This window comes from Callorhinchus milii, unplaced genomic scaffold (assembly GCF_018977255.1).
Source record: "Callorhinchus milii isolate IMCB2004 unplaced genomic scaffold, IMCB_Cmil_1.0 Scaffold3, whole genome shotgun sequence".
Lineage (NCBI taxonomy): Eukaryota > Metazoa > Chordata > Chondrichthyes > Chimaeriformes > Callorhinchidae > Callorhinchus > Callorhinchus milii.
In genome coordinates, this window is record NW_024704744.1 from 37,780,537 (window position 1) to 37,801,449 (window position 20,913).

The 20,913-nt window shown below is 41.4% G+C and overlaps 1 protein-coding gene across 1 annotated transcript in view; it reads left to right on the plus strand.

Moving 5' to 3' along the window:
* LOC121848522 (reticulon-4-interacting protein 1 homolog, mitochondrial-like) overlaps positions 1-20,545 on the plus strand; it is a 20,748-nt gene extending 203 nt beyond the window's left edge. The window contains 10 exon segments of the mRNA XM_042332742.1: positions 1-424; positions 1,598-1,723; positions 1,726-1,748; positions 3,312-3,380; positions 4,575-4,699; positions 5,943-5,991; positions 6,377-6,513; positions 7,066-7,249; positions 9,745-9,837; positions 20,383-20,545. The exon segment at positions 1-424 is cut by the window's left edge and continues 203 nt beyond it. Of these exon segments, the coding sequence (XP_042188676.1) occupies positions 151-424; positions 1,598-1,723; positions 1,726-1,748; positions 3,312-3,380; positions 4,575-4,699; positions 5,943-5,991; positions 6,377-6,513; positions 7,066-7,249; positions 9,745-9,837; positions 20,383-20,502 (1,200 nt within the window). The 5' untranslated portion in view covers positions 1-150 and the 3' untranslated portion in view covers positions 20,503-20,545.
* Positions 20,546-20,913: the final 368 nt, after the last annotated feature.

Genomic DNA, 20,913 nt, shown 5'->3' on the forward strand with positions numbered 1-20,913 from the left:
TCCTGACAACTTTTGTGTATTTCACGTATGATCTTAGATAAATTAGGCACTTTATTATCTTTTTTGATTTAGATAGCGGAATTCAAATTGTTTTCAAGGGTTTATAAGATCTGCAGTTTCACCATTTAGTTGTCACTCATATTCTCCCCCATGTTGCAGTCAGCCAGCAGAAGAGTGTGTAGTAAGGTTTTCTTTGCAGATATTTCACTTCGAGAAAACATTTTCCAGAATGATATCTGCAGAAAGATTTGTACCTCTCCTTGCAGGCAGACTCTTATGCCAGCTTGGGTGTTAGATAAATATGGAAATAATAATGTGTTGCGCTTTGCAAAAAGTACCCTGTTTCCAATTGTACATTACCCAAATGAAGTTATTATCAAAGTACACGCTTCCAGCTTAAACCCTATTGATATTTCAATGAGAAGTAAGTTTATTTATGTGGGGTAATAACCCTTTTCTTTAATCTCTCATACCCTATGAAAAACTATTGTTTGTGTATTTTTCAAAGTTACAAATTATTGATTGATTTAACATTGCAAGATTGGATTGTAGGGGGTCTGGGGAGTTGGCAAATGACATTTTGATGTTACAGAAGTTATATCAATGCAATGATTATTATAATAAATGATCTTGGAACTGATTACTTTATTCAACCTTTTTAAAGGGGCTTGGTCTTTACAAAAAAATGTTTGGCAAGCATGTTTTTATTTGAAAGAGGTAGAAGTAATAAATATAATAACCTTGGATTTGATATAGCAATTTTTCACGTCTTGTAGACATATCAAAACGCTTCACAGCATAGACTATAAAGTGAATTGACTGTATACTTGTATGTTTGTGGGCGAAATGCAGCAGCCAATTGCGCACAGCAGTGTCCCAAAAACAGTCGTGGATTGAAGTGACCAAAGTATACAGTAAATTCACTTTACAGTATATTTTGTGAAGCGTCTCAGTGACGTGATAAGGTGCTATATCAAATGCAAGGATTATTATTATAATATATTATTATATGTTGGATCTATGTTTAAAATATTTCTTTTAATTGTTCTTTTAAGCCACATACCAGCAGGGGAGGGGAAGGGGAATAAATGGGTTGAAATTGCGCATTCCATCCCAACAATCTATCTCTGGGATTTCCACGGATAGGTGGGATAAATGGAATACTCAGTTTGGTTTGGATACTTGAAGCACTGTGATGGGTTTCTGCATGTGACAAACATCCGTCTGTCCCCCAAAACATTGGCGAAGGCCAATATTCTTTCTGTTCTTCCACTGGGGAAAATTTTGCTTTTGCTCACTGCTTACTACTACCAGTTCCAGTTTGATTGGGAGATGCACCATGAGGGGTGTATGCCAAGGCCTGTGGTCCTTTCAACAAGTTGACAATCCCTGCCCTGTACTAAACAGATTCTCTCCTTCATCCAGAGCAACATGAGTTTTGGAGCTTCTTGTGGGCAATTAGACATAGAACCTACGTCCTATACTGTGGTGCAGCAATAACCGCTCAGTGTTTGAAATACAACATCTTCTTTCTTTGAGTGAAGTGCCATATGAATTACAAGCATTACAGTTGTGTACTTTGTTGCCTTCTTTAAAGATGGTTATGGTGCTGCCACACTGAACATGAGACGCGATCCGTTGAGTATAAATCCCGCGGGGAGCGAGTTTCCTCTGATTCTGGGCCGAGACGTATCAGGCGTCATCATGGAATCTGGCCTGGATGTGTCTTTTTCAAGCCTGGAGATAAGGTAGGCTTGGCCATCGATTGTGGCATCATTGAGGTCATTATTACAGTAATTATTGTCTAGTGACTGCCCCAAATTTTTTGTAGTCCTTCCCCATACACGGAGGCACTGCCCACTATTTGTTCCAGGAATGTGCGCTTTTAATAGCTTACCGATGGAAGGTGGCATTTTCACAATAAATTAATTTTAGGAACTTGTATCCTGGAGCTTCTGCCCTCTGGATATGTCTTTGTCTTTCCCTGACATTCACAGAACTCAGACCTGCACTAACTGGCATGACGGAACAAATAAGTCTCAGTTTGGTGGGCAGCAGGTTAACACATACTGCCCTAGTCTTTCAGAATTGAAGGTTCGATAAGATGCTCATGAGACTGCCATTGGTATATGAAGTCACACCACATTGTAAACATCATAAGGCCCAGGACCGCACCGTTCACCTGCTTGTTCAGGCAGCTTGGGCAGCCAATGTCACCCACATGAAGAAAAATGAATGCACCACAGGTTGATCTTCAGATAGATGATGCAGCGGGAATGTTTGGCACCTGAGTGTGTCCTGGTGGTTTCGGTCTGTTCTCTGCCACTGATTGATGCTGTTTTTGCAGACTCAGAAGAGTTGAGCCTAGACTGAGGTCTGAACATTTGACACGGGCAACAGAAGTTTACCTTATGTGAGCACCGAGCCATTGCTGTGGGGATATTAGTTTCAGATTGACTGAACAGGAGAGATTAAGATCAGTAGTGAGGGTTTGTAAGATCTCTGCTCTGAAAGAAGATAAAACTGCCCTAACTAGAAGTGACTGTAGCATTGAAGTGTTTGAGTGCTGCAGTGACAACGTGAGGATTCTGTCAGCCTGGCTCATTTGGCAGAACTCATAGTGGAGGCTGACAGTCCAGTATATTGTTAGAGGTTTGCTGTATTGTGGGAGGTACCATCCTTTGGTCCTGTCTGCCTGTTCAGGTGGAGGTTAAAGATCCTATGGCACTACTCAAAAACAGAAGGGCAACAATTATGCAGATAAAATTGGTCATCCAGTTCATGACTGTTTGTGGGACATTGCTGTGTGCAAATTGGCTGATTACAAATACACAGTCCCTTCACAGAAATTCCTGTGAAGCGCTTTGTGATGTCTCAACAATGATAAGGTGCTATATCAAATTCAAAGTATTATTATGTTGCCCACCTACATGCCTATCTCACACCAAATTCTGCTGAAACCCTCATTCAGCCTTTATTATCTCCAAACTAGACTTTTACAATGTAATCCTCCGTAGTTCCACCATGTATAAGCTCCTTTCATGCTCCATCAGTGGCCGAACCTTCAGCTCCTCTGCCAGATAAAACTTGTCATTCATGTTGTGGCTGTTTGTGGGACATTGCTGCAGGCAAATTGACTGCTGTGTTTGCCTCCAAAATGCACAGTTAGCATATTTTACTGCAAATTCTTGAAATATTTTAAAACATTCTCCTGATGTGAAAAGTGCTATATCAAATTCAAGGATTGTTATCATTCGTAGAAGCAGTTTTTTGGCACCTGAACATTCAAATGCCTTTCTTTCTTCTTTCAGGTCTGGGCAGCGATCCCACCCTGGAAACAGGGAACATTGGGAGAGTTTGTTGTGGCAAGTGCAAATGAGGTACAATTGACAGTGCTTTGGGCATTAACCTGAAACCCCTTTCTTTACCTATTGTTTCTGTTGTAATGAATGGACAGCAAAGTGGTGTGTACTCATAATTTTATAAATGTTTTAGTTTTCTGAAAACTAGTCTGAGAATGAAGAAAAAGGGCCCACTGTGAGTTCATTCAAAACTCCATTGCACACATACTCACCCACATCAAGCTTTGTACCTCAATTACTCATTGTGGGAGCTTTGAACATTTTTCATGCTAATATTGTAAAACATGGAGTTTCCTGGGCTTAAATAATAGCTCTCATAAACAGAGGGATTCACAAGAGCTGTTGATCCAGAGCTAGAATCACAAGAGTTCTTCCTAAGCAGGATCTGTGCCTCTCCTTTAACCCAGCTGGTTGGGTTTGTGATTTGAGGTTCAAGCCTTTTGTGACCATCAGAAACACCTTAACTTGTAATCAGACTGTGCTCGCTCACTGGACAAGAAATTGCACTGAAAACACTTTCATTGTTAGAATGTTAATTGAGTGATTCACTTGTGCCAACAGTGAACAAAGATGTGGGTTTGGGCACTGTACATTGTACAAAGTTTGCTTCAGTGTGACTGTACTCCAGTGGTATAGGCAGAGAGAGCTGACATGGCTGTTATCAGAGTGAAGGAGGAAACACAATGAAGAAAAATAATTTTAAAGCGCATTATCATGTTGAAATATCTGAAATTTTTTTAAAACAGTATATACGGTGAAGGTAGTGAACTGTTCTTGGAGACAAACGTGACAAATTAAACCCTGATGTGACAGTCCACTGATGTTTGGGTGAACTATAACACAGGGCGGTGGGGGGATGTGGTGCTAAACCTGCAAATCTTATGTATTGAATTTCTGGTCTAGGCCATTCCATGTCCATTGGAGAAAGTGATAAGTAGAGGCTACGGGCTCCTACCCCCTACTTCTCACATTCTTTCTCCCTCCCAGCCATGGTGGGGAGGAAGAATGTGAATGGTGAGTGAGTCAGGCTGGTTGTTTTGTGTCCCTCCCAATGACTGGTTACAGAATTGGTAAAGGGATCTAGGCAACTGTCCGCCACCTTTTCTAGTTAATGCTGCACAATGTAGGAGAAGAACATTTTTGAAAGGGACAGAAAGAAGCAAAATATTGAATGTCAAGTCACCCCATTCACCAGATGTGTTTTGTTTTAAGGTATCGCACAAGCCGAAAGGTTTGAGTCACATCCAGGCTGCAGCTTTACCCTATGTGGCGCTGACGGCATGGTCAGCTCTGGTGAACACTGCGGGACTGAAGAAAGACAACTGTAAAGGGAAAAGGTATTGCGTGTGCCATTTACCTGCAATATGTAGTTTTAAGATTTCTACATTTAGACACATTCTACAGAGAGACACCTGAGTTCAATTCCAGGCAGGGCGAAACCTTGGGCAAGTTTCCTTACTCCACACGTCTAATAATAATCCCTCCAAAACAAAAACAATAATAAATTGGTCATTTTCAATCCACGACTGTTTGTGGAACACTACTGTGCACAATTGGCTGCCGCGTTTTTCGCCCACAAATATGTAGTCAATTCACTTTACAGCAAATTCTGTGAAGCGCTTTGAGACGTCTAGAAGGCGTGAAAAGCACTATATCAAATGCAAGGAATATTATTATTCAAGTATTTTGCCTACAAATACACAGTAACTACACTTTACAGTAAAAATCCTGTAAAGTGCCTTGAGACATTTTGACAATGTGTTAAGGCGCTTTATCAAGTGCAAGATTATTATTTCCTGTCCTCCTGACACCTGGAGCAAAGACTGGAATAGTCAGGACACTGCTGGCACAATGTTTGTTTACCCAACTGCGTGTACGTGTGACTATCACACAAACATGTACTGTAAACTGAGGAAGCACTTTGCTCTTTATCTTGATTGTCAGAACTTCGGGCTGTACAAAAATGATAATAATAACTTATATTCATGCACATCTTTCATATAAGAATAAATGTCTCAGTTACCACATATAATCTCACAATGTTACAAAATAGAATTGATTAGAAATTAAAGTGAATGTTGTTATTTAGGCAAAGACTGCAGCTAATCTATGCCAGCAATGTTCATGAACAATTGTGAGATGAGTAGCTAATTGGCTTAAATTTACAAAGAATATAAACAGTCCACTCGGCCGAACCAGTCCATACCAGAGTTTATATTCCGAATTTGGTGTAAATTTGGGCAAGAAGGGCAATATAGGTCATTGTGTTCTTTAACTGAAGGAAATTTTCTTAAAATGTTTAGTAATACACCCTGTATTTGTCTATGTGTGCCGAGCATCTATTAACACATGTAGATTTTTAAAATGCTACAACAACAAGATTTCATTTATAGAGCGCCTTTCACGTCGGGAGGACGTCCCAAGGCGCTGGATAGTTGGGTGAGGACCCGAGCAGGGGGGAAATGGTCAGGGTGAGGAGACGGAAGGGAATGCTAATCAGTGAGGTACACTCAATTTTTGGAAGTACAGCATTTGATTTGCTATATTGTAATAATGGGCACTTTAACTTCTTTATTCCAGGATTCTGATCCTTGGTGGATCTGGAGGGGTTGGCACTTTTACTATTCAGGTAAAAACTGCTGTATACTCATTTTGGGCAGTAAGTTCAAGGCAATGCACTGAGGGGATGAGTCTTTCTGTACAAAACAAAATCATGCCATGCGTGTGTTCCTCCACCCAGTCCTCTTAAGATGTCTCTTACAAAACACAGGTTTTGTTGTGTAAAACGTTGATGGGGTCTCAGTTTGGTAGAGATTAGGCAGCAAGTGACCCTATACTGTGTGTGTGTGTGTTTGTGTTCAGTGTATTGAATTGATTTCTGATCAATTACCGGCACTGTACTTCATGCTGAATAGTTTGATTCTCAGACTTACAATGTTTTTGTAACCAGGATAACGTGCTGCAGTAATAGCCCAAAGAATCTTTACTAACCTCAAGCTATTGCATTTCTTTAGCTCACAAAAGCCTGGGGAGCCCATGTAACAACCACCTGCTCCCAGGATGCCTTCTCATTCGTCAAGGATTTGGGCGCAGATCACGCCATTGACTATAAAACTCCACATGTGGAGCAGCAACTGAAGACCTTGGACCTGTAAGTTTTCAGTTTTGAAAGAGTCAGTGGAGTAGCATTTACTCAAAAAAAAGTTTTTTGCTCACCTGAGCTTTAACATAATTCCTTAAAGCAACCAAATTATCAGCTCTATTTTTGGCTGATTTAAGTTGATGATATTAAAGTCTGGGAGATGAGCGTAAAGCCAGGGATTTCTTTGACCCAGTGTTACTGAGTAATGTTCCTAAGTAACGTTCCCGATAAAGGTGCCCTTGGAAACCACCTGTGCATTTTCCTTCATATGGCAAGTGAGGGGAGGTTCCTGTTTTACTGTGCATTGTCTGCACAGCTCATACCTCCTGAGAGGAGCAGGTGATCTGTTTTCTCTACAGCAAGCCTCATGGTGGGACGCTCCTTCTCTAGGGTCAAGTGTCTGCACACAATACCTCATGGCGTGATGAATTCCCAGTGCTAACTCATTCTCTGATCTTCTACTTACCTAGAACATATCTAAAGCTTCCAGTCTCTTCAGTGGGAATTGACCAGCGTATTTGACAGTTTGGGTTTGGCTACTTATCCATCCTTTTCTTTCAGGTTTGACCTAATTTTAGATAACGTGGGCGGAGATACAGAAAAGTGGGCCTTGAGCTTGCTGAGGCCGTGGTCAGGAGCAACGTACGTTACATTGATCACTCCGTTGATGCTCAACATGGACAGGCTGGGGGTCCCTGATGGAATGCTTCGGTCTGGGGTGACTGTGGGCACAAAAGTGTTAAAGGTAAAATCATTCAAGTAGCTGAAGATCTTGTTATTGCTTTGCGCAAATGGGCTACTGCGTTTGCCTACAACTTCATAGTCACTCCACATTACATTAAAATCCTGTGAAGTGCTTTGAGAAAAGATTTTACTGGAAAGGGTCTCAATGACGAGAAAGGCGTTATATCAAGTGACAGCATCATGAGGATGATATAGTTGAATTCCACACGCTGGTTCCTTTGTGTAAAGAGGTGGTCCAACTGTTGGTTCGCAGGCTGCATTCAGCCTGGGGATGAGGTTCACTCTGTCAGTTACATGAGCCAATACACCTTTAAATCTGTTGTCACCATCAGCACTTTTACTGCCCTCTCAATGTCGCACCATTGCCACTGAGTTTAACAATCAACTAAGAGAATTCAGCTTGATTAGCAAAATGGGGAATTAACCATTTGCTTGTTGTGCCAGGTCAGTTCCAGGTTCAATGTGGAACGGAACAATGTCCCTCAGTCCAGAACGGAGTGTGTGCTGAGGTAACTCATCTTGTCCAGTTGGAGTAAGGAGATTGCAAATGGCCTTGGGGGCTCTGCAATAGGGAAGACAATAATTAGCCAAAGTTCCAGTTCCCAATGACTATTCAGTGATCCATACAGGAAAGTGAGGGTTTGAGGACTTATGACAGGGGTATGGCTGTCAGAATTCCCCCCCACCCCCCGATTAAATAGTCTGTTGGCATTTAGGTTTTCTTATGAATGATGGCCCCATAGTGAGGTACCGGAGGCTGGAACTACGCAGCCTACCGTCTGAACGTTCAGGCCAGGATAAGGAATGTAATAAAATGCCTCAGAAACCTTTTGCTTGTCGTAATAATTTAATACCATAACAACAAGTACTAACTTAGATTCTCTCTGGAGTTCATGGGATTGAGTAATTCCAAAGAGCTGAAAAGTAAAGTAATATATTTTTCTTGTTAAGTATAAAAGTCTGAGGGATTTTAAAAAGGTGGAAGCTGCAATGTGCTATCTGGCCGGGCCTAGGTCTTTAACGGAGTGGCAAAGCTTGACTTGAATGAAAACATTCAGACTTGCTTACACCCACAAAGCCAGCATGAGGGCACAGTACAGCTTCAGGAGGAGAGCCAGCAGCCATCTTTTCCATCTGACAGCACTGCCTCAGGCTAATCTTGGCCATCGTTGCTTAGTGTGTTGCACTCACGGAATCTTTAACCACTGATAACAAATGACCTCAGATTGGACAAGGGAGGTTTGTGCCATTGCATGAATGTTTTCATTTGATCAACAAGCGAAAGCTAGAATGTTAATAAATAAGATCCCAAGATGTATGAGGTTTTATTTAGAAGGAGAAGCATGTGATATTTACTTGTGCCTTTGGCTGCATTGAGACTGAACCTTTCTTCATTCTGTCCTTCACCGTTTAACATTTAGTGAGGGAGACGTTGTTTTTTAAAGTAGAAATCTAAAGTAGCACACGATTTATCAACCAACCTAAAGACCTTTGATGATCGATTGATTTATATATTTTTCCACATTGAAGGTGCATACAGATTATTTATAGAATAGTGCCTCCAGGCCTTGCAGTCACTTCTGAAGAAAAAATTAATTTCTCTTCTCTCCCAGTCTCCCCCCGCCCCCCCACAGTCCTGTGATTGAAACATTGCTACATTATATTCCAACAGAAGATTTAATAACCACTCTCTTGTGAAATGGCACAGATATAGGGTAAAGACAATGGAAATCTAGTATTTCCGTTACTTTAAGAAAACATTATGGGGCACCCCAAAAAGATCTCCATCCTTCGGACAAGACTTTAAAACCATAAAGATCCCATGGCATTACTGAATAATGAAAGGGAGTTTTCCCCATTTCCTGGTCAACAATTCCCAAATTAAAAACCAGTCATTCATTTCCTGGCTGTTTGTGGGACATTACCTTGCACAAATTGGCTGCCGCGTTCGCCTTCAAAATAGTCACTACACTTTACAGTAAATCTCGTTAATCCTTTGAGAAGTCCTCCTGACATGAAAGGCACAATATCAAATACAAAGATTATTTTATTGTTTTTAAGGCCCAGTCAAGGGTTGTACCTGGTGTATATTCCAGCAGTTAAATAATGAGGAAGCTACCCACCTAATTTGGTTCTCTTCTCGAATGTAAATACTAGATTTCCATTGTTGAATGTCTTTTGATTTAATTTCATTTTAATATTTTTAATTCTGACCCAAGTCTGGGACAAGGTTTTTGTTACCTTACTGATAGCACTGTCCAATCTCAGTGTTGGGAATGGTACCTGTAACACTTAAACCTTGTTTGTGTCCTAGTTGAAGTTTTGGTCGCGATAAGTGGATGTTTGATGTTTTGATCATTCTTCGGGTTAAAGATGGAATCATTCAAGGATTGTTAACATTTAATTTCAACAACTTTCTCGGTCGTTGTATGAAAATAAATAAGCATTTCATATCATATTAAATCCTTACTCTCTCTCCCTTTCTTTATCGTTTAGCATCTGAGGAACGGTGTGCATTATCGCTGGGGCTTTTTTGCACCAAGTGGTCCATCGCTGGATGAGATAGTGGCACTTGTAGATGAGGGCAAGGTCAGTCACCTCGCACTAAAATCAGCTGCTGTTCTCAGTAATGTATAGCGCATTAGTTCTGTCTGCATGTCCTGTGGATCAGAAAATATTTCTTCACACAGAGGGTCATAGAAATGTGAAATACACTGCCCAGAATGCTGTAGATGCAGAATCAATTGGGATGTTTAAAAAGGATGTGGACGTTTTGGAAGAAACGGTATTATGGAATCTGAGAAAAGGTGAGGAAACAGGAATAAAAGATGCGTCATAATCTATAAAATGGCAAAATAGTTTCGATGACCTATCGCTGATGTTATGTTCCTATGGGCTGCAATGCGCCCACCTACGTTTTTTCTTGTGCTCTGAGGCAAGTGTGCAATGTAAAGAAATGTTGATGTTTTGGCCCTTTGTCGGAACTGAGTAGCTTCCTCATTCTTAATTAGAGGTAACCATGTGTTATCCAGCAAGGAGAGAAGAATAACTCCATAAAGTGAACAAGTATTCTCAAATACTGCCTGTGGACTAGAGAGAGTTAAAACCATAACCAGGATTTGCACTCCTGATCACTAACTCAGTGACCTGTGATGGATGTTGTGGAATCCTGTAGGGTTTTGGTTAGAGCACTCGCCTTGCAAGTGAGAGGACTCGGGTTCGATTCCCAAGCAGGGTGAAACCTTAGGCAAGTTTCCTATGTTCTTGCCTCTGTTTACCTAGCACTAAGTAGGAATCCAGTTGTTAGTCAATTGGCGGATTGCTATTCCGGGCGTAATAATCCCATCAAAAATAAATAAAATAAAAAATAATAATAATTTGGTCACTCAATCCACGGCTGTATGTGGGACACTGGTGTGCGCAATTGGTTGTCATGTTTCGCCAGCAAAATATCCATAAGAACACAAGAATTTGCTAGGCAAAAGAAGACCAAAGTCCATGTAGTTCGCCTTCCACCATCCTGGCAGTCACTTGACATGTCGTGTCCCAAACTATATACTGTTTCCCGAAATATTATTTTCTGGCAGAAATCTTATCTAATTTGTTCTTGAAACAAGCAACATTTTCTGCTTCCACTGTCTTTCTAGGGAGCCTGATCCATAAGTTTATTACTCACTCACTGAAGTAGTGTTTTAAAAAAAATCCAGTCAATTCACTTTACAGTATATTCTATGAAGCGCTTTGAGACGTCTCGAAGATGTGATAAGGCACTAAATCAAATGCAACAATTATTTTTATTATTAATATTATGTGTGGGACATCTGGTGAGGGTTGGTGGTACAGGCCGGCTACATGAAGAATGGTCACTTAGACAATACCCGAGAGCTGTCGGTACCCCATACACTGCACTGCAGAAAGTGAGTTTTAATATGGGATTTTTCCAGACCACAGAAAAACACAAAAAAACTTCTGTTCTGCTCCGAAGTTCTAATAACTTGCAAATGAGCAGTTTCACAGCAAGAAGGCCCTCTAAATCTGCTGTGAAAGTAATTAGTGGTGTACTTATAAGACAGTCACAAGAAGAGTGAAAGGAGAGAAATAATTTCACTCAGAGAATTGGAGTGTGGATTGTCCGGCCAAGTGAGGTGGTAGACAGTCTATTGTGGGTTTCAAGAGGGAAGTAGAGAGGTATATGTAGGATAGAGGCTTGAAGGGTTATGATGTTAAGGCAGAGCAGTGGGATTGATTGAACACCTTGTTCTGTGAGCTGTTGGAGATTCAAATGCCTCCTTCTGTGGGTTTCACCCACAAATATAATTCACTTTACAGCATATTCTGTGAAGCGCTTTGAGACGTCTAGAAAACGTGAAAAGCGCTATATCAACTGCAAAGATTATTATTATTATAAATATCTATGAATCTACAAAGCTAAACACAGACCTGTGACAGCTTTGCACTTACATTCCTTCCAACAAATATAAAAATCTCTTGGATTTCCTGTTTAATAATTATAATCATTGTTGCATTTGATATAGTGACTACCACTCTGTCAAAACATTTCAAAATGCTTCACAGAATATACTGCAAAGTGTAGTGATTGTATTTTTATAGGCCAACATAGCACACGGTAATGACCCACAAACATTTTGGAGGGTAGTTAGCCAGGATACCGGGAGAAACTTCCTTGAACTTTTCGAGAAGTGCTATGGTGTCATTTAACGTCCACCTGAGGAAACAGACAACCTCAGTTTGGAAACTTATCGGAAAGATGTTCTGAAAAGTTGTCAATGCAGAATGAGTTTCTACTGCACAGTGCTGCAGAGAGACTGGGAATTGAGCCAAGGTCTGAACGCTTCCCATTGTGAGAGAGCCAGCATTTCACGGTATTTACTATAATGTGGCTAAGAGTGTGCTGGGAGTGGGGTCAATTGTTAATCAATTTGTGAACCTCAAGTCCAGTCTGGAGATTTGCAGATTGATTAACAAATAGCGGGCACTGCAGGTACCTGGATGTGTGTTGGGCCAATCTGCTGGAACTTCACTCAAGCGCAAATTGCCTGCCAGGAGCAGGAGCCTCCTCTGACTGAAATCTGACTTCACGGAAACAAACCAGAGATGTAGTTCCAAGCAGACACATTTTTCACAGAATTTGATTTTTGCTTCACTCACTGATCTGATTTTCCGTGCTGAACTCAAGAGTAGTGTTATTTGAAATGACCACTCTTAAATTCCTTGTACATGCTCCTTAAAGCACAGATGATGCTGAGATAGTACACATCACACTGTGATTATACACTACCGTGATACCCTAACTCAGTCACTGTCCAGACTCACAAAGGTGAATAGCCACTTGAACAAATCACATTATTCTTGTGTGGATGGAGTATTCTTTGTCAAGTTGATCTGAATAATAGTGGGAATTCTTGTTGGATGGGACCTCTGGAAAGAGAAACCTCTGCAAAGTTGTGCATAAAAGGAGATGGAGCTGAAAGTTTCTTTGTGAAGCCATGGTGGGAAAATGTAATGAGTTTGAGGCTACCACTTTTGCTGAAGAGAAGACAGTCTGGGGGAGGTGGGTGCGGATGTAATCTCAACACTCTGTGGGGGCCGATGGTGACAGACTTTGGGCAGAGGAGGGGGTGAGCGACAGTCTGATTGGATCCTAATAAGTGAATAGCTGTTTGTGTGTGTATGTAACTCTGCGTCTGTGTGAGTATGTGTTTGTAGAATGAGCAATGAAAAAAGTTGCACAGGACTGATGTGTACACATAACCCTTCAGCAGTTGTTATATTTTAAAAAAAGCACTGAGACCCCACACATAAACTTTGTGAGGATGAAATCATCAGGGGTGGGGGGAATGTTGAAAACTGGAGAGCTCGTGTTTGAGTAATTCTCTTTTTGTTTTGATTACACTTCTGAATCAGTTGGGAATTGAAAATGTTGGTCCCTGGATTCAGCTTGTTTACTTAGTTGAAACAGAACATTACAAACACTTCCATGAGTCAGCACAGTGATTAATAAGAGCTAGATTAACAACAGGAGATTTGAAACACAATGCTGATTTGTTGACTCAGCTGTCTGGGTAATTGGACGTGAAAATGACATACCTGCTTTGCAGAGTTGTTTAGTTATATATTTTATTTTTGGCTACCACCATTCTCCTCCAATAAAGCCTAACCCCCCCCCCCCCCCCCCTCACACACACACATATCCTCCCCATGAGCCAAGAATAAAGCTTTGCCCCCGGGACACATTTTGACCTTGGTTGGGTCAGACAGACACCAGGGCTACTGGTGAGTGGAATGCCCTTGTCAGGAGTTGGTTTCCCTAAAGTAACTTGCCCCATCTAATGGCCATGCTGAGAACTGCTGAATATACCCGCAAAAAAAACCAATTGATTCTTGGGTCACAATAATACAAAAACATGTACAAGTATCTATAAAGATAGGTCTAGAGAATCAAGTACAGATTTGGCTGCTGGGACATAAAGGCTCAAAAGGCAGTGGCAAAGAGAGCAACAAGGCTCATCCCCAATGTTAGTATTAATCTGTGAGGAACGACTCAACATACTAGAGCTTTTCAGCCTTCAAAAGAGATATGTAGGGTTTCAAAATGCTGTGGGAGAACGTCATTCAAATGGTTTTACCTAAAAACTGCACCTGTTGAGCCAATTTATATATCTAGGGGATTCTTGGCCAGGCAAAACTCTTCTCTTTTCAAATTGTGCCATGGGATCTTTAACGTCCACCTGGACAGGCAGACGTGACCTCTGTTTAATGTCTCTTCTGTTGAATAGAATTTCAACCAATGCAGCACTTCTCCATCAATGCATTAGGTTGGCCTAGACTGTGAGTTCATAGCCCTGACATTGGGCTTGAAACTACAACCTTCTGACTCGAGTGCTACCAACTGAGCCAGGCAAATGAGGACAATTTTCAGAAACGAGGGGGAGAGAAGAAATTTGTGGGAAAAACATAGTTTAAAAAGGCAGGTAGTTTATTAACACAGGAAAGCGTGCTTCTTTTATTAAGAGTACAGTTTCACGGTCCACAAATCCCATTCTAAATATCAATTGGTTCATTTAAAATCTGCTGGCTTTTCATCCATATCCCTCAAAGTACAACCATGATTGTAAACCATGACCTGTGCATGTGTGCTCATACATTAACTTTTAGTCTCTGATATTTGCTGAATCGTTTTTTAAACTTATCCTCCTGACAAATGTATAAATAAACGACAATGGTTTTGAAGACGTAATGGAGAGGAGAGAAGTGGAGTATTTATGTTCATGAATGCTGGGTTTGCCCAGGAGAGTCTAAATGTCCCATCCTCCCTCGTGTGGAACTGCCTCTCACATACCCCTAACCAGAAAGCGGGATCCAACTGTGCAGCCAAAGGCAATAGATGCCACATTCCCTTGTGTCACTGACCTTCTGTTACCAAGCTATCTGTAACTCTTATTTATGCCGGCACAGACATGATGGGCCGAATGGCCTCCTTCTGTGCTGTGTAATTCTATGGTTGTGTTTTTCACTGACTGTGGGTGCACTCCCATGGTTTGAGGCTACGTTCCACTCTCTCCTGAAGTGAGGCTTGTGCTGCAGTATTTTTAAAGATTCTCACCAGTCATTTTCTCTTCAAATTTTTTTCAATAAATTGTTTTTCTCCGTGGCCTTTACTTTCCAAGTGCCTGTCTATCTCCCTTTTAAATATGCCAGTTGATTTGATCTGCAGTCTGTGTCTTGCATATAACTTGTGATCATCAGTGTGAAGAAATGTTTTCAGATCTCAAATTTAACTGCCTCAGCTCTGATTTTAATCTGGACAATAGCTCTGTTACAACTTGGGTGTTGAGGTCCATAAAATCCCTACATAATCACTAGTCAGCATTTCACATTGTCATGCCACATGATTGAGGGCGTTACAGACAACATGACTGAAAGCCGCTTTCTGTGCTAAAAATGGTCGACTTCCAGGTTGGCCTGGACGCTGTATATAAATAATCCTTTGATAAAGTGCCTTATCACGTAGTCGAGGTGTCTCACCAAAGTGCAGGTGTGCAGAAAGCTGCTGGCCTTGCAATATCAGTACATTTGATTGTGCTTTGTTGCAGTGCTCTGCAGCCTCTGCGTCAGTGTATTGCACTGAACTCGCTATCAGTGTGATATGGGTGCACAGCACAGGAAACTGTTTGAAGGGCCCAGCTTCATCTCAATAAGAGAACCAGCTCTCTAACAATTTATTAATGTTCTGTGTTAATAACGTGCTATTATAAAGTTGGTTCACTTCTTGCACTGATTATGTCCTCCCAGCAGGGAGCATGGAGGATCAGAAGTGAAAAATTTCAGGCAGTGCAGTAAGAGACAACGCTATGAAGCTGGTGTCCTCCCTATATGTAATTGCCAATCCATCTAAGCTTCAAAGTTCTAAGGTCCCCTAATGACTCAAGCCTCACCACAATTTTACTTGTAACTAGATTGAAGTAGAGAAGGTAGTTCTGGCTCTTAACTCGAGAATCAGTGATAGTTTAGGTCTTGAAAGTGCCTAGGTATGATCCAGTGATCTCTACTGAAAGGTTCATAGGTGTGACTGCTCTGTTTAAATAATTAGGAATTAAGTAGAACGTATACTTTATTCTGGGATTAAGGGGAATTTCCATTTGTAGGTGGCATGTGTATGTGGAACTGATTTGTAAGCACGTTGATGCGTTTCCATCACCCACTCGTCTGACTAAAAAAATTGTCCAAGAGGATGTTTGACTTGTGAAAACAATGTTCCGCTGAAGCTTGATGCACCTGGCTTGTTTAACAGATTGTACCAATAGATGGTGCTGTTTTCCTGTGTATTTACTGGTGCTTTCTTTGCATGACGAGAGGGAGTATTACTTTTCAGCATCTCACAATACAAGTTATTTTTCTTGTTCCTTTTCTCTTCCCGCACCCTCCCGGTCACCTCTGGGGTACCCCAGGGCTCCATCCTTGGTCCTCTCTCTCTAGGTGATGTCATCCGCAGACATGGGGTAAACTTCCCCATGAATGCGGATGACACACAAATCTACTTTGCCTCCTCCAGTTACAACTCCAGGTCCACTGATGTTCTTTCTGTCAGCTTGTCTGGCAGACATTAGAGCCTTGGTGAGTCCAAACTTCCTGCACCTGAATGTGGACAAGATGGAAGCCATACTGTCAACGTCTTCACTCCTGCGGATCTGAACTCCTCAAACTCCCTGGGTTCTCCCTCAGACTCACTGAACCAGTGCGCAATCTAGGCATCCGGTTCGACTTCCTGCTATCTTTCCTCCCTTTGACCAGGACCGCCTTCTCCAAATGTTCGTTTTAGGAAGCAGCTTCAAAATGAAATGAATTAAACTTTTTTTTCCTCAAATTCTACATATTCTTAAATATTAAGACCATTCTATATGGCATCTTAGGTCTCTGCAGTCACATTGGTCACATCCAGGGATGTCATTGAAAGTTCACTGTTTTCCCCCTCCCCTTTCCTGGATAACATTTATTTCTTACACAAATCTTGACTGCCAGAATTTTTTTCTCGGCCTCCCCCAGGCATTTTGCAATTCCATTAAACAGAGCATATAGCTTGTTATGGATTACAGCTTTAATGACAGGGTTGCAAGTGGGGAGGATGGGGAATGCCCTGCCAGATAGGATGACTGAAACCAAATTCATATTAACTTTCAAGAGGGAACTGGATAGATATCTGAAGAGGAATAATCTGAAGGTTTATGGGGGAAAAGGGCTTGTAAAGTGTATTGAATGGATGGCTCTCTCAAAGCATAGTAACAATGGTTCAGTTTACCGACTACATTTATTGATTGTGCCATGGGAGTGGGGGAGAATCTTTTTAAAAATATAGTTTATTCTTTCCCAACTTCTCACCAACATGACATTTTTGCTTCATGTTGCAAAACCTAAACATTAAGGATGGCAAACAAAATATCACACTCAACACGGACACCAATGCCCTTCTCCAGCCCATGTGGGAGGGAGCAGATCAGTTTGACAGTTCTGTGGGTTTCTTTGTAGGAAAACTGTGATAGAGAGACCTTGTGGTTGGCAACTTTGATTCCCCCTCATTGTTGTGAACACACAAGCTTTCGGTGTGTTTTGTGCGTATTGTGCATGCTAGTTGATGATAGCACAGTTCTCATTCAACATAGAAATTGAAGTGTTGCCCAGCTGAGTGGCGAAATCATCAGCAGAGGGATTGGGTCTCATTCAGCTGTTCATGGTGACTGAAGCTCAATGACTGGAGTTGTCATTTAGTGTTTCAGAAAAAAAGCGATCATCACTAGTCATATGACACATTTGCCTCTGGATGGATAACTTTCAGACCAGCAGTTTTCCAGTTGACTTAGTCTCTTGAGCACAGTTTAAGCCCTGTAGCTTGATTGTCTGCTGTTTCAATCCAAAATAATGTGTTCTTCGTATTGCTGCTCGAGTTTCAAATATACCTAATTTCAGCAACTTTGAAGTTTGCCACGTGTACATCACCTGCTTTATATAAGTGCTAATTAATTGCACGTCTGTGTTTGGTCATTTGGCTCTTTGCTCAAGTACCACACAGACGGTTTCTCTCTCTTTCCAGCCTCCGCACTCTGTTGAGTCAAGAAACTAGCAAAAAAAAACCTCCACATTTTTACCATTTATTTTCTTCTAGACTGAACACTGAAGTGCTTTATTGTGCATTGTGTAATACATGAGTTAACAGGATGATTTAACCAGAGAGAACGGGGGAAATGTCACAGCTGATCCTATCCATACACAGAGTTCCCATTTCATTGGATTTTATCATTACACTTGGAGATTTGGACATTGTTTCATTGAGTGATTCTGCCTTTAAGCTTTGTTGGGGATAGTTTAGGATTTTTGTGAAAAGAAAGAAATTTATTAAAATATTATTTAAAAAGTTCTGTATGATATTATATCTAACTCTAAGATCTAATTCTAATGTACCTCTAGACGGTAAGGTTCCCTCTGCAACATCTCGTTTTGAGACTGGAAAGCCCAAGTTTATCTAGTTTTTAATGTTGGTCTTCATTCCAAACTGTGGATTATGCATATTGTTCTCCTTATAGAAATCTACTGCACGGAACAAGGCCATTCAACCATCGAGTCTTCACAGGCTCTCAGATCAAGGTGTTCATTTAATCCTACTGCCCCGCCTTATCTCCATACCTTTCAAGCCTCTAACTTTCCTGTACATACCTGTCTACTTCCCTATTTAAACCTACAATGGATTGTGCCTTTGCACTGGCCTGAGCAGCCCACTTACATTGTGATAACCAGAACTGATCTTTTCCATGGAATCAGTGCCTGTTCATAGTATTGGGGACCCTACTCCTCTGCTCACGCTCTCTGATCAACTAACAGAGGCCTGCTGTACATCCCCGTGCCACCATTGGTGCTCGATCCTTTGTTTAATATGCCCCTATCTCCTGGCACACCCTGCCTCTATCCCCACTTCCTCCGCTCCACCTGCCTTTAAATCCTAGTTAAAACCTACCTTTACCCGGACCTATAGTCCCCCCTAACCTTTCCCCAGGCCTATAGTCCACCCTAACCTTTGTCCAACGCCAACAATGTCCGAGCTGCTATCCTACATGAAGGATGCTATATAAATGTGAGTTGTTGTTGTACCATGTTGCTTACTTCAAATTGGTTTAAGAAGGGGATACAGTTGAGAAAATGTTAATTCTAATCATAAAAGTATTAATAGTTGAAACTGAAGAGATAGGTGAAGGAAGAGTCTGGATCTAACCAACATTCTTATGGAATTTGGTTGACATGGGATTGGATATGGTTGGGAACCATGGTATTCATTTCAAGTTGATGTAACCCAAACACAATGAGATCAGCAGTTCTATGATGGCAGCTGCAATTCCTTCCTGAACTGCAGAGGGCTTCACCATGCAACTGAACATGTAACCAAAAAAAAGGTTAATTACAAATATCAAAATGTCACTTGTTTTAACGTTATTGTTTGCATAGCAGTTGCCCTTCCTATCACTGACATTATCTTCAAAACTGGGCCAAAGGCACATTATCTTTGGTGATCAGAGGTGAGCGTACAGCAGATAATAGTCAATGCTGTTTTAGACTTCTAAATATATAGTTTTGGCGCTTGTGAGGTTGTGCAGTTGCACCAGGTGCCTGTTGTTTGTATCCAAGCCTTTGTTTCAGTGTGAGTATTGTACAGACCCTCTGCCTCTATTAAGTGATCACTACATTAGCTGTTTGTTCCAATTGGAATTTCTATATTTTCTAAATCAAAATATGTAATGGACAATTAATCCATATCTTAATTTATTTCAATTGCTAATTAAATGAGGGATAATAATCCTTACATTTCATGCCAGGAGCATATCCCAAAGCACTTCACACAATGTATTGGAAGTGGAATGATGGTGTGAGCTAATTTGCGCACAGCAATTTCTTACACGATCCATGCCTGAACCACCAGTTTTATTTGGGGGATTATAGTGGGGCGAGCGAGACGGGGGACGTGAAGCAGGCCGGAGCCCACTGAGCGGAGTGAGCAAACAGAGTAGTAGGGGGTTAGGAGGTCGGAGAGGTAGAGGGGAGCAAGACAATGGAGGGCTTTGAAGGTGAGACCAGGATCTTGAACTGTATCCTCTGTGTGATGGGAAGCCAGTGGAGTCGGGCAAGGATGGGGTGATAGGGTCACAGAGCCTGGTGCGGGAGAGGACACGGACGGCAGAGTTCTGGATGTTCTGAAGCCTGTCGAGGGAGGAGTTGGGGAGGCCAACAAATAGTGAGTTTGCATAGTCGAACCTCGATGTAATGAAGGTGTGTATGAGGGTTTTGGCGGCCTGCGGTGTGAGACAGTGTCAGAGCTGGGCGACATTGTAGAGGTGGGGGAAGGCAGAGTGGGTCATGGCTCAGATGTGGGGTAGAAAGGATAGTTGAGGATCAAACAAGACCCCAAGATTCCGGACTGGCTTAGCAAGGTGGAGTGTGCACCATGGATAGTGATGCTGTCAGTGCCTGAGGTGAGGAGGCGCTGACGGGAGCCAATCAATCACCTAATGTATGAATCAAGAGGTAAAAGTGCTACCAACTGAGCTAGTCTGACTCTCACTTTCTCTTCTTTAGATCCGTCCAGTTGTTGAGCAGGTGTTCTCCTTCTCTGAAGTTCCAGAGGCTTTTCAAAAACTGGAAGGGGGTCATGCACGAGGGAAGATTGTAATTGACGGTATTGGAAGTGGGAAATGATTGTAACCTGTACAGACCATTATATTAAACTCACTTCAAGCCAGCAGTCTCAATTACTGTAACAATCATCAAAATGTTTGTTCCAAAAGGATAACTCTGATGTTGTACATTTTATTTGATAAACATGTTACATATTGCAGTGCAAGCCTTGAAAATTAGAAAACTGTCAGCACATTGGTTCTTTCCTAAATTAATAAAAAAAAGTTGTCCATCTCAATCGGATACACAAAAGCTCCAAGAAAATCAGTCCTGTAGTTCACACTTTCACTAAAGCTATTTCTCCACTGGGCGCAAATATCAGCTGATAAAAGCAAAGAATCAGGAGCTAACATAAAAAGGGAGCTAGTGAAAAGGCAAAGGCTGTGCAAACTTAAGCAAACTATAATAATAGGACATTTCACAAACTGGTTA